At 45.0% G+C, this 16054-nt stretch overlaps 1 protein-coding gene across 7 annotated transcripts in view; it reads right to left on the reverse strand.

The window, feature by feature from the left end:
* Positions 1–16054, reverse strand: part of LOC137634292 (peregrin-like) — a 228618-nt gene that overhangs the window by 139939 nt on the left and 72625 nt on the right. For all 7 annotated transcript variants that reach the window (XM_068366626.1, XM_068366622.1, XM_068366628.1 and 4 more), the window contains exons 9-10: positions 12159–12285; positions 6044–6183 (exon numbers count right to left, since the gene is read on the reverse strand). In XM_068366626.1, the coding sequence (XP_068222727.1) occupies positions 6044–6183; positions 12159–12285 (267 nt within the window). The remainder of the gene's footprint in view (positions 1–6043; positions 6184–12158; positions 12286–16054) is intronic.

A 16054-nucleotide genomic window follows, 5' to 3' on the forward strand; every position in this document is an offset into this window, starting at 1 on the left:
GCCTTCCTTCCTTAACAGGTGCTTGATAACCTCCAAGCGTGTAGCCTTAACCCCTGTGGGTTTTCGTGTACCCTTCGGAAGTGAGGCTGACTTAGCAGGTCTTCTCTTGCCGGTAAGGGCCAAGGAAGAAGAGTGGCCAGGTCATGAAGATCTGTGAACCACTCCCTCTCCGGCCACCAGGGCGCTACCAAAGTCATTTTTGTGGACTTGGACTGCCTTAGCCTGTTGAGAACCTGCCTGATGATCGCGAAGGGGGAAAAGGCGTAGACAAGGTTGTCAAATGGGTGCTGAAAGGCGTCCTCAAAGGCTGCTGTCGGCTCTGGCACCGGGGAGCAGAATACGGGGAGTTTTGCGTTGAGTCTTGTAGCAAACATGTCTATCACTGGAGAGCCCCAACGTCGGAGGACTTCCTGTGCCACCTGGGGATAAAGGGACCATTCTGACCCTACCACTTGGCCTGTCCTGCTCAGTCCGTCTGCAAGGACGTTCCTTTTTCCAGGTAGGAACCTGGCTGTTATCAGGATGTGGTTAATTTCGGCCCATTCTAGAATCTGAGCCGTGAGGTCGCACAACTCCCTTGACCTTAAGCCTCCCTGCTTCTTGATGTACGCCACCACTGTGGCGTTGTCGCACATGAATGCCACAGAGTTCTCTCGGAGGAGACGGGAGAATTTTACCAATGCTCTCTGTACTGCCATGAGCTCCAGAAGATTGATGTGCCGGGTCTTTTCCTCCACTGACCATTTCCCATTCGCTGTTTCCTCGAGGAGATGAGCTCCCCACCCCTCCTTCGATGCATCCGTGAAGAGCAGCATCTCCGGAGGGGGGGAGCCGAACGGAATTCCCTTCAACATGCGTCTCCAGTCGGACCACAAGAGGAGAGTGTCCTTGGAGGAAGGGGACACTGGGACTATCTTCTGCGGGGACTCATCCACTGACCAAGGTCCTTCAGGTTCCATTGGATCGGTCTGAGCTCGAGCCTGCCCTATGGAACCAACTTCTCCAACGAGACCAGGTGACCCACTAACCTCTGCCAATCCTTGGCTCTCACCGGAGTGCCTGCTAGGGACGGTCGAATCACCTGGTCCAGGTTGTCCAGTCTCTCCTGAGAGGGGAAGACTCTCCTCAGCTGAGAGTCTAGGATCATCCCCAGGTACGTCATCCTGGTGGTAGGGACTAGCTGTGACTTCTCAAGATTGACCGTAATCCCGAGGTCCTTGCAGAAATTCAACAGGAGTGAGCCTTGATCACTTAAGTCTGCCTCTGAGGCTGAAAGCAGCAACCAGTCATCGAGGTACCTGATCAGCCTGATGCCCCGCTTGTGTGCCCAGGCCGAAGACTCTCGTGAACACTTGAGGTGCTGTCGACAGGCCGAAGCAGAGGGTTCTGAACTGAAGGGTCTGAGAGCCCCACCTTACTCTGAGGAACTTCCTGCTGGAGGGGTGAACAGGAATTTGAAAGTAGGCATCCTTGAGATCCAGGGTCATCATGAAATCCCCTTTCCTCAAGGCTGCCATCACCGACTTTGGTGTGTCCATCTTTAAGGGGGGTCTTCTTGATGAACATGTTCAATGCCGAGAGGTTGATGACTGGCCTCCAACCTCCCGTCGCCTTCTCCACCAGGAAGAGCCTGCTGTAGAAGCCTGGAGACAGCTCGTGCACGGGTTGTAGGGCTCCCTTGCTCAGCATAGCCTCCACTTCTGCTTGTAGTGGTGCTTTCCTCTCCGAGTACTTGGGAGCCAGCCAATCCGCCCGATGTTCGGGGATCAACGGGGGCGGCTCTGACAGGAAGGGAATCCTGTATCCCTCCCTGAGAACTGCCACCGTCCACGGGTCCGCTCCGTTGTCCCGTCATGCTTGCCAATAATGTTTGAGGCATCCCCCCACCTGAGGCGAGGGAAGGTGTAAGGGGCCTCTCTCCCTATCTCCTTCTGGGGAGACGGTTGGAACGGCCTCTCCTTGACCCTGAGAATTTGGGCCTAAAGGCGGCTTGAGGTTGGGCACCTAAGAGGCGGAAGCCTCCTGCCTAGCCGGGGGGTAGGCCCCGTCTGCAGAAGGTCTTCTCACAGGGGGTCGCCTAGGTAACTGCTGTCTGGGCTCGGCCCTACTCTTCATTTTGTTGACTCTCTCCATCGTCTCTGCCACTTCTTGAAGGGGGAACACCGTCTCACACCAGACGGGAGAGTTCCTCAGGGACTTTGCTTCTTGCTCGGGGAGCCTACGGGATAACCTATTCAGCACTGTATCCCTTCTCCTCAAGACCCAGTTGGCCGTCTGAGTAAGGGACTGAAAGTTAAGAAACTTCATAGCCTTAGCCCCCGAGCAGATTAATTCTTGCAGAAGAGCCTGGTTGTCAGGGACTGACAGGTCGTGTGAAAGCTGAAACCCTGCCAACGTACAGGCTCACCAGTCCAGCCAAGAGGTGACATTAATGATATCTTATGAAGTATCCTCCATCATGACGGGCTCCGCTTGTGAGACCACTGGTGTGTTGAGGCTGCGCTCGTCTGTGTTGCCCTGGTTCAGGGTAGCGACCGCTTCCTCCAATGTGCGAAGACCTGAGTGTCGACCGTCAGGCACATAGAATTTCTTCTGGGTCTTGAGACCCGGTAGGAGCTTGAAGGAACCCTGTACCATCAACGAATTCTTAGGGCCTGACACAAAACGGTTCTATGCTCCATTCCCAGGGCAACATCGAGTGCTAACGGTAGGGTCAAGGACGGTTTCCGCTGGACAGGATTGTGAACCATCCTGCCCAGACCTGAGAGCCAAGCTTGCTCCACTGCTGGCTGAGACTCGTCTAACCTATGGTGCCGTCGGATGAGCGCTAACACCTTACGATAAGACGAGACCTCGTCCAGAGAGCAATCGCCTGAGCCCACAAGCTCGTCCACGATCTACCCCTCCGCGTCGGAGGTTTCATCGAACACGGAGGGATCCGCGGGCGCGGAGGCATCCCTCCCCTCCAGGATGGGCGGTGGAGCGGCTGCCTCAGTCACGGGTAGAGCCGCCGGAGGGGAGGTAGCCGTCATGGGTCTACCCCCTCCCGGGGCCATCTGGACGGTGCTGGTCGTTGGTCGCGGCAGTGGTGCATCCCGAAACTTGGCCGGGGCCTCTGCGACGAAAGATCTTGGAGTTGAGCCGCTGGGTCTAACCAGCGGGAGTTCCCGACACACGGGTGGAGCCGCCGACTTACTAGGTCGGGGCAACTGAAAGTGTGCCAACGGCTGCACCCGACGAGCGGGCGGAGCCAAAGAGACACTGTGCAAGGGTACAGAAGCGGCTCCAGCAGCCACCGAGGCAGGCACTGGAGCGGCAACCTTCTAGCTTGAATACTGACGGTGTCGGACTATGGTGATACTGTATACCTCTTCCTCGATGAAGACTTCTTCCTGTACCTCCTCCTTGAGGACTTCGACCTCTTCCTGGTCGGGCTGACGTGGGAGTTTGATCTCCTCCTCTTTCTCCTGCAGTCCCGTCCACTGGAACTGTCTGACGAGTAGGAGCTGTAGGAGGAGTGGTCGTCGGAAGAATACGAGGTTGCTGTGTCGTCCGTTTCGATGACAAGCCTCCTGGGGGTCCTTAGTCTGGAAATCGGGATCGAGGGCTCCATAGAGTCCGGCGGAAGCGCAGCTGCTGGCGCCGGGGGTGAGCGGGTGGCGGGTCGAGAGGCGAACCACCCGTCGAATTCCTCCTCCATCCTCATGGGGGACCTGAAGGGAGTCCTAGGCGCTGTCCACATGATGGAGTCGGGGTCCGACGAGCACGTGGGTCGTCTTTCTTTGTTCCGACCACCCCCGGAACCTGCTAAACCTGAAAAACACTGCTCGGGCGTGGGGGTAGGCGCTGATTCCCCCACGCCAGGTCTTCACCTAAGACGGGTTCTGCGGGCACCAGGCCGTCGTCCACTAAACACACTTCCGCAAAACTAGTAGACCCCCCACTCATCTGCGAAGGCCCCTATCCACAGATTCCCCGACATTAGACTCATGGGGAACGGCAATGGGCCGTTTCCCCGAAACGGACTTACCTCGTTCCCTACTCTCCGTAGGGGAAGGTGAAGGAGAACCCCTCTCCGATTGGGCTGAGGGCGACGTAAGCGGCGAAACAAGGCCCGACTTCGGAGATCTCTTGGATGCCTTCTTTTTCTTCCTAGCAAACAAGGTCCATTGCAGCTCCGGCCAAGACTCGTACTCAGGACACGTGGAGTTCAGGGAACAATTATGCCCCCAACAGGAGGAGCACAAGGTGTGCGGGTCGACCTCGGGCCTTGAGAGCCATGCTCCGCAAGACTTACCAGCTTGGGGTCCGGGACACCGACGCTGGGATTCCATGGTGAAAAGCGAACACACAAGCGACACAAGAACACAAGGGAAAGGTGAGGAACAGAACGGGAACACGTGGAACACAAGGGAACACGTGGGACAAGGGATGGAGAACACAAAGGTACACGTGGTACACAAGGTGATCGGACGGGATAAGAGAGAGAGAGAGAGAGAGCGGCGAGATGTAATCTACGCCGCGACCAGATGCTTCTGACGAGCTAACCAGCGCGGCGCGGTCACGCCCCAGGACGAGTATCCTTCCGCCCCAGAGCGCCCCTAAAAGGTAGCGGAGAGAGGGGGAACTACGCAAAATTTGTGGTCGGTGATTAAGGAGATCCCAGATCCTCCTAAGAAAGTAGTTCGAGGTAAGTACTCAGTGTTGGAACAAGTAACTTTTAAAGTGAGTCCAACAAAAATGATCATGTTACAAATATCACACATTAGTGGTGTATCATGAGGAGGTGATTTCAAATACCCATGTGCCATTTATAAGACTTATTTTAGAGCGAGTTAATAACATTTAGTTAACTTTTATAACAACGACATACAATGGTGAAAATTAGCAATGTTCAATTTTAATTTTTCACAAGCTAGTTGGTTATTCAACTTTTGCCACCAACACATAATATAAAAAAAGGTTTTATGAAAGTCAGTCAGTCACCCACAGCTAGATACGTATACACTTTTCATATACAGTACTGCATCTATGCCATTTGTTTCTTCATTACCTAACCATGGTGGTATCCATTGTTATAAATCCATAGTCAATGAAGTGTATAAATACAGTAATTTATATATATATATATATATATATATATATACATATATATATATATATATGTATATATATACATATATATATGTATATATATACATATATATATGTATATATATACATATATATATGTATATATATACATATATATATATATATATATATATATATATATATATATATATATACTCACACACATATATATATATACATATACATATATACATATACAGTACATATATACATATACATATATATATATATATATATGTATATATATATAATTATATATATACCATTATTTTTTGATGGTGCGCGTATATTAGCATGTATGTACCATATGTATATACATAAAAAAATCTATAAACTGAGTATATTATTCAAAAAAAAAGTTAAGCAAGTACACGTAGTTTGGTAATATATACCAAAGCATGTTTAGGTAATAAGAATTGTGTGGCTCTATTGAGATACAGTAGGATATCCAACTTCTACTATGTTTTAAATGTAATAAAAACTTTGCCTTATTATAGTTATCACCACCAAGTAGTTTCATCAGACATCTAAATAAAAAAAATCTTAACACTGACACCAAAGGTAATTTCAGCAAGAGGTTTTCTGTTCTATAGTGGTCAACTGCTAGTTTCAACTCCAGCTAGCATTGGTTACAAGGTACAATAATTGAAATAAGTACTAGTCTGCTTGATGAGAATGAAAATAAAATTGTCAAACACTGATTTACATCTCCATAATAAACACACACCACTTTCAACCAGATATACCTTTATGTCAAAAGCAGATTAAGTGAAATGATGACTGCATAGCAAAGAGGTGCTTTATCATCATGCTGCCTTGCTTTCATAGCTCAGAAATTAACAAATGACCCAACTTCTCATAGAAAAAAAAAGAAGTGACGTGAATAAAAACTGAAGTAATGGCAACATACCGCATCCGAGTCAGCTGGAGTATGCATATCACAGTAGGCTGCTTTTCGAACAGTAACGGATGTTCCATTCACACTTGTTTCTCTAACAGCATCAATTTTCATATGGAGCCCTGCTTGTTGAGCACAAGTTACATGGAATGCTGCAAAAACAAAAGAATAAATCTTACCTTTCAGTTCATAAATGTAAAAAGAAAACTTTGCATCCCCTAACCCAACAGCAGTTTTGGCTCTGAAACTTACGATAGACAGCACTCAAAATATCAGAAATCCATATACTCGAAGAGTTCATTACCTATTCATAAATATGTTATAATACAGAATACCTCCCAGTCTATAAGATTCATCCATCTATAAGATACATCAGTTTTACAGATAAAATTAAAAAAAAAAAATACCCACACAATAAAAAAATATATATCTTATTTTATAGGAACAATTAGAAACTGACTAAACCAAAATTATTTCCAAGACTTTAGTCCACATTCAGCAAAATATCGTACAGTACACTTCATCTTTTACTCTATGTGCATTCGTTTCCTTTTCATTTCTAGGATTCACATATTTTTATTGTTTATTTCAGTCTGCATTGTTTCCTTATACCATTTCTTATTGGACATTATCCTTATTCCCTATCTTATTCCTTATTATCCTTATGTATTCCCTTTCTTATTCCTTATTATCCTTATGTTTTCCCTTTCTTATTCCTTATTTTCTTTATTTCCTTTTCTCAGTATTTCCCACAATATTTCATATGGAACCTTATCTAATGGAGATTCTGTACTGCATTAAACTATATGGATATTCTTTCCCGTATCTATCACTCTTGCTGAACCCTATCACACATTACTTAGTAACACCTGGCAAGGGTATTCTATTCTTAGCCAATTCACACCCCAAGGCTTATATTGATTTGTTTGTTTTAAAAAGTGTTTACCTCTACCTCTTATTTGTTATTGGAAAAACATTTTTTTCTAATCTCTTTAAAGATATAACCTAAGAACATGAAATACTACAAATTTTTAGAACAATTTATATTCTTCTTTGCTATACAAACTTGAGTCCTTTATATGGTTATTTATTGATTTACTATGACAGAAAGAAAGAAAAGGTTCCTAATTGGTAACTATAAAATAGGTCACTAGGTAACTACACTGCTGGACAGTGTTATGTGCTGCTGTGGGGCAGGCTTTACTCTATCCTGGTCAAGGCATGTGGGGTGGATAATGTGGGGCTTTTGCATAAACGACTGGTTTTTAAAGCTAGGAAAAATACAAATTGTATTAAAAATTTGTAAGTTGTTCCTACACAGATTAAAAACTTCAACCATTTATTTATATGGGGAGTCTTCCTTAGGTGGGAGAAAGTTTCTGTCAAATAGGTCCCCTTAAGCTCTAATTCATGAAGAAATAACAAAAATTATATAAAAATTATATAAACAAATTATGAACTCGTGAAGAGGCGGGTCCAAAGTGTCAGATCCCTCTAAGCCATGACCTACATAGAGATGAAAAACTGCCAAGAACAGGCATCAAATGATTATGTCAACATAAAAGAACATAATGAATACAGAAAGTTATTCTTACCTGCATTAGTGTGTGGTCAACGGGAGTACCCTTAGATCCACGGCTTGGAAAAGGTAGATACTAACCAAGTCTGATTCCCTTTTCATACCCTACCAATGCAGAGAATAACTGATATCGTGACAGGTTCTTGCACTTCCCACGAAGATTGTAGACTCTCATAATAGATTCTCACAACTAAAAGGAAATTGTGTTTCTCAAAACCTTTTTGGAGCGACCAATACTCAAGAACAGATTAGCAATGTTAAGTTTGAAAGGGGCTGTCTCTTCAGGTATTTCCTGACTCCTCTTACAGGAGATATTAATAAATCATCCAGGTCATCATTTATCTCTTTGAGATACATGATCGTGAAAGTCAAATCTTGTGTCAAGTATAGCCGGATTTTGGGTTTTAGTCACAAACTCAGGAGCAAAGGAGAAGGATAATTCTCTCAACCCCTTGGAATGTGTAGTAAGATAACATATTAGTTTACCCTCTTGGTTGAGACTAGGGCAAGGAGGAAGACAGTTTTTAGGGTAACATCTGTCTAGGACTTAATGTTAAGCCTCGTAGGGGGCCATCTTGAGGTATCTAAGGACCTTAATCACATTACGAGGAGGTTTCAGTTTGTGTGTGTGTGTGTGTGTGTGTGTGTGTGTGTGTGTGTGTGTGTGTGTGTGTGTGTGTGTGTGTGTGTGTGTGGAGGGGGGGGGGGGGGGCAGGTCTGTTCGAAGCTCTTGATGAAAGATGAGCGTTCCCATGAAGAGAGATTGAGTCCCTTCAGTTTGAAGACTTAGCTCAAGGCTGAGCAATAGCCTTTTACCTCTGTGACTGAGAGGAACTTCTCGTTCCCCAAGGACACTAGAAAGTCTGCAATCAGAGGATAGTGAGCTTGCATGGAGCAATATTTCCACTATGACACCAATCACAGAAAGCTGACCACTTGGCTTGTTAGACCACTGCGGAAGCTCTTCAGAGGCATCCGGCGAGTTGCTTCACAGTTAGTCCCAAAAACCCTCTTTACAAGATACTGAATAACTTCCAGTCATGAAGAGATAGGCAATAGACCGCCTCGTGGAACTTTTGAACGTGTGGTTGACGCAGTGGGTTTGGCCATTCTGAATGTTCTCTTGGGTCTTCCGCGAAAAGATCCTGCAAGTCTGGATACCACCTCACCTGCGGACACTTTGGGATCACTAGCGTTACTCTGATTTCTTAGGAAAGATGTACTGTATTCTGTTCAGAACCTGACAAATCACACAAAATGGAGGAAAGGCATCTTAGTTCACTCAGGTTCATAGGTGTTGGAAGGCACCTTCCATCACCACTGCTGGGTCCAGAACTCGGGAGCAATACACGAGTTTGGTGTTCAGGCGAGTGGTGAACATATCTAGTGTCTGGGAACCCCATAAAGTTACAAGACTTTGCCACTAGAGGAACTAAAGACCATTCGAAGCCAACTGTCGTCCCTGGTCGATTCACATGGTCCAAAATGACGTTGCTCTTCCCGGAAAGGAATTTCGCTGAGAGATACATCATTGACTTGCGCCCAACGGTGAATTCCCACTGCTTGCTGGCATAGCCTCTTAGCCTCTTCGCTTGGTGATGAAGGTCACCAATGTGGAGTTGTTGCTCAACGCCAAAGAGCGACCTTTGAGGGTCTCCGAGAATTGGAGTAGCGCTACGTACGCCACTTTCATTTCGAGGTAATTCATGTGAATGGCCTTGTCTCCCTGCCTAAAATCTGCACCCTTGGCAAGAGGCACCTGAAAACAGAAAAAACTACGAAGGAGGAACATGTAGGGGTGTGCTTGCCAGCAGGTTCTCCTGTCTCATCCACCACCGGAGATCTGTCACCCCTTCCTGGGGAACAGAAACTAAGGCTGCAGGTGGGTCCAATGTTTGCGACCATTGGCTCTTCAGAGTCCACTGCGCCTAGATGCATCTTCCCGAAGGGGATCAATTTATCTAATAAGACAAGGTGCCCCAGAAGCTTCTGTCTAGTGCACGCTGGGACGATTCCCTTTCGAGAAAGGATTCGACCACTTGCCAGAATCTTATCACCCTGTCAGCAGATAAAAATGCTCTGGTCTGGACAGAGTCGATTTCCATACCTAGGTACCTAGTACATTGTTGAGGGTAGACTTCAGGTTCAGTTGGATCCCCAAATCGCTACAGAAGCCAAGGAGATCCCTGTGACGTATGAGCAGGGCTCATGTCTCTACTAGAAGTAGCCAGTCATCTAGATACCATAGGAGGCCGATGCCCATGGCATGTAGCCCAGGCAAAGAACTTGGTGAAGACCTGAGGTGCTGAGGAGAGACCGAACAACAGCACACGAAGTGGTAGACCTTGTCTCTGAAAGGGAACCTCAGGTACTTTCGACATCAGGGATGGATGGTAACCTGAAAGTATGCATCTTTCATGTCTACAGGAAGTTGTTCTTAATGATGGCCTGAAGAACTGTGGCTGGGGTTTCTATCTTGAACTTTATTTGCAAAACAAACAGGTTTAGACGGGAAAGGTCTATGACAGGTCTCCAACCCCATCAGCTTCTCTACGAAAAAGAGGTTACCACAGAAGCCTGGAGTTGTCTACAACCTCTTATATAGCCCTTTTGGGCAACATTTTGGACACTTCCTCTTGTAGAGCCTTTCAAATAAAATGGTTGGACTGTCAGAGTAAAAGTAATCGGGGACCGACAGTCTATGAACGGTACTTGATAACGCGGACGGAGACCCTCTACCATCCAGGGATCACCCCCAAAGAATTGCCACCTGTCCTAAGGGCTCTGTAGGCATCCTCCCACTGTTGGTGAGTTGGGGAACTTTCCCTCCCTAGTGGGGGCCCATACGGACATAAGTCCTTCATCCCGAGGGGTGATCTCTCTTATGAAAGGAGGAACCAGTCACTCCTATAGTATAACTCTCTAACTCTAAAAGCATGAGAGGGAGCAGCAGGATACTCTTTCTCAGAACTAGATCTATGAAAAGGACCTCTCCAAGGAAGGCCACGTAGAAAGTTTCCTGAGGGGCGTGCCTGCGGTTTTTTTCACCAGATTGTACATCCCTCAGTTGTGAAACGATTTCATAGTCATTGTGCAGAGGAATACTCTCAAGCGCAGGAATGGCGACATGTGTTACAATACATCAGCACATGCAGGGATGGTGGCGCATAGACATGTCAGCCAGTGTACACTAAGGTACAGTGATAAGTGTTATTGAAAAGCACAGCTGAGGCAAGATAATGGAAACACAGTAAAGACTTAAGCCTTCCGCAACGTCCACTTGGAAGGGGATGACGAGATTGTGGTCTGACACACCAGCCAACCCAATAAGTCTGTGTCGTGGACACTCCTAAGGAAGTCCAAAGAGTGTCAAAATAAGTGATAAGGGAATTCTGGGACAAGCTGGGATATTTCTTACAAGGAAACCGATGCCGAGAACCCTTGGGTGTACAACGCATGACAGACTCGTATGCACAAGTGGGTGACAGGTAAGGATCTTCATACAGCGCCGCCTCAGTACATGGGGATATGGCAGTGGTGTTCTTGGGTGAGAACATGAGAGACTTTTGACGTGTTCAAAGAGGATACCTCCAGAAGCAAAAAATAATTCTGCAGGAACTCTGCCATAAAGGGCTCACCACTACTGGGAGGAGCGAGATCTATGCAAATCACTGTAATCAGGCACTAATGACACTGGGACTGGATCACGCACAGGAAGTGTAGGGGCCATTAGCCCCTACAGCAATAATGCATTAAATTTATCATCAATATGCAAAATGATCAAATCTAAGCTGTCATCCTCAGTTATCAGAGTCCCTAAGGGCTCCAGAAAAGGAGGAATGGGATAGGGGAATATAATGCGTTACAGAAACAAGCTCATGCTTCTTGCTGTCTATGAAAGAAAAGGAAGGGGAACAATCCCTCTTAGCTCATTTCTTACGACAGGAACAATATTTCTCGTACTGGGAGGATGGCCATTGGCTACAACACTCACATGAGGATTCTATGTTACACCGTTTACCACGGCAGTTAGTGCAAAGGGGATACGGATCTATCTCAACCCGACTCGTGAAGGTGCTACAAGAGCGACCATCAAGGCTGGGTAAGTCTGCATAACACTAGCAACACTAGACATGGTTAGACAAAGCACAGAAAGCACTGCAATGGTAATCCAGTGTGGAGCGAGTCATGACTGTAGTGGCAAGGGGAAGTCAGCTTCTTGATGCGACCAAGAAAATAGTTTAGCTTGCCTCGCAGCAGCACTTAACACTGTTCAACAGTGAAGTTGCCAAGTAACCTATTATAGAGTTACAAATTAGGCAACTTTTCTTTCTTTCTGGTTATAGTAAATTAGTAAACACCTGATACTAAAAATAAAAATTTAAGTTTAGTTATTTTAATTGAATAAATCTCATACCCTGTCTTGCTAGACTTGATCAGACATAAGAATTTTGCAAAATACAAATTGGTTTGCTTCAAGTGTTTTAGCATACCAATACAACAGAACATTATAAGTTTTACGGAAAATAAGGAGTTTTTGTTTCTTACCTGTATAACAATTAACTTTGTTACATTGGATGCATGCACCAACACCTCTTTGCTTACAAATGTAGCATGTGAGTTTCCATCTTGCAGGGGGAATATTACCAATACTGTCAATTGGTTCCAGAAATACCTGAAAAGAGGAAATGGTGTTCTAAAACCTTCATGTTTACAATTATATTCCAACAATGAAAATACAATAAATACATTCTAAACATGTTTTAAACATCATTATACACTTACGTAGTGCTAATCAAATTGAATCAACTGGCAGACAAAAAAAATAATTGCTGTACATGTTAATAGCAGAATCAAATAAAAAGGTTGTGGTCATGTTCAAAAGATGGGTAAGTGGAGTGAACAACAGAGGATTAAAATTAAATACAGAAAAACTGTTTAGGGCTCTATAAACTATATAAGTGGATTAGGAATAAACCCATGACTGATAAATTGTGACAGACAAGACAAATTCCTCATGACTGCAATGTATAATCAGAATAAAAGATTTACGATACTTGTAATGCATACGAGCAAATAGAGAGGATACGGATGAGAAGCACTTAGTTATGAGCAAGGACAAGCCTCAGAGGAGTTAATAAATATATACCCTAGACACACTGACCTGTGGAGTGACTCTCCAAAGGCCAAGTGAATTTCTAGGCAAAAATTTCAATCAAAGCAAAAACTTATCACGCATATTATTCTACAAATCACATACAGGGACTTCAAAAAAATTGATAATTTCATTGATGTGACTTCAGAACAGCTGTAGTGTATAGGGAATTTTAAAAAATATTATACATGAGAAAGTTGCAAAAAGATGTTCAGAGGCTGGTAAAAAGATACTTTAAAAAAGGGGGATTACTTTAATCCTCTAAAATGTTATCAATCACAATCATAGAGTCAAGTTTGGGAACTCATAGGATTTGCCTCAGGGATTTACTTCTAACTGATAAAAGAAAAATTGGTATATGTAGTTGAAGAGGCTGAATCATTAGTTAGGATGATCAAAGTAAAAGGACAAATTAAAGCAAGTACCTGACTTTTATTTCAAAATGCTGAAGGTGTACTAGTATCATCCCTATCTTTACATAAAATTCCCCTACAATGCCATAAAATTTCTACCAGAATTCCCGTATGGCCATTGACTTCACAAATGCCCTCTCTTAACTATATTTCTTCTTTGTCTTACCACTGGCCACGTCTCGGTTTTGCTTACAATAACCTTTAAGCATTTCTCATATATTTACATACTTCTTCCAATTCTGCGCTCCATGTTGACTTTTTCCATTACTAAGACGGAGAGACAGAAATTGAATGTGTTTGAGATGAAGTGTCTAAGGAGTATGGCCGGTGCATCCCGAGTAGATAGGGTTAGGAACGAAGTAGTAAAGGTGAGAATGGGTGTGAGAAATGAGTTAGCAGCTAGAGTGGATATGAGTGTGTTGAGGTGGTTTGGCCATGTTGAGAGAATGGAAAATGGCTGTCTGCTAAAGAAGGTGATGAATGCAAGAGATGATGGGAGAAGTACAAGAGGAAGGCCAAGGTTTGGGTGGATGGATGTAGTGAAGAAAGCACTGGGTGATAGGAGGATAATAGTGAGAGAGACAAGAGAGCGTGCTAGAAATAGGAATGAATGGCGAGCGATTGTGATGTAGTTCCGGTAGGCCCTGCTGCTTCCTCCAGTGCCTTGGATGACCGCGGAGGTAGCAGCAGTAGGGAATTCAGCATTATGAAGCTTCATCTGTGGTGGATAACGGGGGAGGTTGGGCTGTGGCACCCTAGCAGTACCAGCCGAACTCGGTCGAGTCCTTTGTCAGGCTGGGAGGAATATAGAGGAGAGGTCCCCTTTTTTGTTTCATTTGTTTGATGTCGGCTACCCCCCAAAAATTGGGGAAGTGCCTTGGTATGTGTATGTATGTATGTATGAATACAATAATTCAAGATGATTCTGTCCCTCTTATGACCAAGGAAGAAAACTAAAGTATGCCTGCAATTCTGTGAATGCAATAGCAGAGACTCTTCTACAGAGGTAAACTAAATTAATGAAATTATATATATTCATCATCATTATCTCATCCTACGCCTATTGATGCGGAGGTCCTCGGTTAGATTTCGCCAGTTGACTATCTAGTTTTTAAATCAATACTTTTTCATTCATCATCTACTTTAAACTTCATAGTCCTCAGCTATGCAGGCCTAGTCTTCCAACTCTTCTCGTGCTCTGTGGAGCTCAGTTGAAAGTTTGTGAAGTAATATGGCCTTTGAGTAATCTCTCATAGTTTCATTTTTAATCCTGTCCTGTCATCTAACTCCCTATATTCTTCTGAGGGCTTTATTCTCAAATCTACAAAATATATTGGATATAGCTTAATTTTCATACCACTACTCATGTCCATTGCAGTTCCCTATCAATCTCTTCAAAAAATGGATAAAGGTTCAACTGCAAAATTCCACTTGAAAAGGGAATACACTGAAATATTTCCAGGAAAAAAGTACAGTGATACCTCTGGATACGAAAGTTTCTGCTTACGGAAAATTCAGGATGCGAAAAGTGATTCGAAGATTTTTATGCCCCAGGATACGGATAAAATTTCAGGATACGAAAACCTTACGAGATCCCAACTCTTCGCCGAGAGTAATTTAAAAAAGCGCGCGCCGCCTGACTTTGAACTTGGGTAGACTCACTTACAGCCTCCCGCTCACCCATTGGTTATCTCCCTACTCAGACGCTAGCTGACGCCATAAGATCCTGCTTTCCTATTGGTCGGCAACTATCCCAGCTTGCCTACGCACGGGCGTTCATCTCTCTCTCTCTCTTTTCGTTCCGACCGCAGTATCGTTAACAGACATTGTGTGCTTTCGCTTGTTTGACATGACAAATTCGAAGATAATTTGTATTTTTCCTAACCATACAAACCTTAGCTATTTACAAAGGGTATTACTTTTAGCGTAGCTGAAATGGCGAGCCATTAGAATTTAACGAGGGTGAATTACCCCCGCGCTAGTTAGCGGGGGGGGTAGGGGAGTGGTAGCTAGCTACCCCTCCTCCCCCTCACACACAGGTGAATACTCACTTTCACTTAGAGGTAGGACTTGTCTTGGGGGACAGGGCTGGCGGGCAAATATGTGTAAATAGCTAAGGTTTGTATGGTTAGGAAAAATACAAATTATCTTCGAATTTGTCATTTGTTCCGTAACCGAAATACAAACCACGCTATTTACAAAGGGTGACTTATCCCTTAGGAAGGGTAGAAAGTCCCCAGCCATACTGGCTTTGGCTTTACCCGGGGACTCAGAATCCGAGTGAGTCGCACTCGAGAAAAGGAGTCCCTGCACCTCACAAGTTCTTTGCTCCGCAAGGAACCATGTGGCCTACGTAAGCTTGTGTGTGAAGGAAGAAGTGTGACCCGTCCTAGGCAGTTGACCTGGAGTTCCAGAAGGAACTCTGGGTTAGGACGTTCCCAATACCACCTCGTCAGGGTATGGGGGACGCGACAGTATTGACTCAATACTCGGAACACAAGGAAGCATGGTTTACCTGCAGAGGTTCGAGGTCAGCTATGCAGAGACCAGGATGCTGCTTCCCCGTAGAGGGGATGATGAAGAAAGAAGTAAGGGCCAGACATACTTCTTTCGTTCATGCAGACTAAAACCTGATAACAATGCCCTCAATCTTCTGCTACCTGTCCAAAAAGGAGCCTGAGGTTAGACCAGCTGTTGTGTAGCCACCACAGAGCGATAGAAAACGTATCGAGACTCCTGTGGGTCACGCCCTGCAGGAAGCGGGCTGCAAAGGTCATCAGACGCTTCCAGACTCCAGCTTGTAGCACCTGCGTCACAGAGTAGTATTACTCGAAGGCGAGGGATGTTGCGATGTATCCAACATCGTGCTGTAGGGC

This window comes from Palaemon carinicauda, chromosome 44 (genome assembly GCF_036898095.1).
Source record: "Palaemon carinicauda isolate YSFRI2023 chromosome 44, ASM3689809v2, whole genome shotgun sequence".
In the NCBI taxonomy this organism is placed as follows: domain Eukaryota; kingdom Metazoa; phylum Arthropoda; class Malacostraca; order Decapoda; family Palaemonidae; genus Palaemon; species Palaemon carinicauda.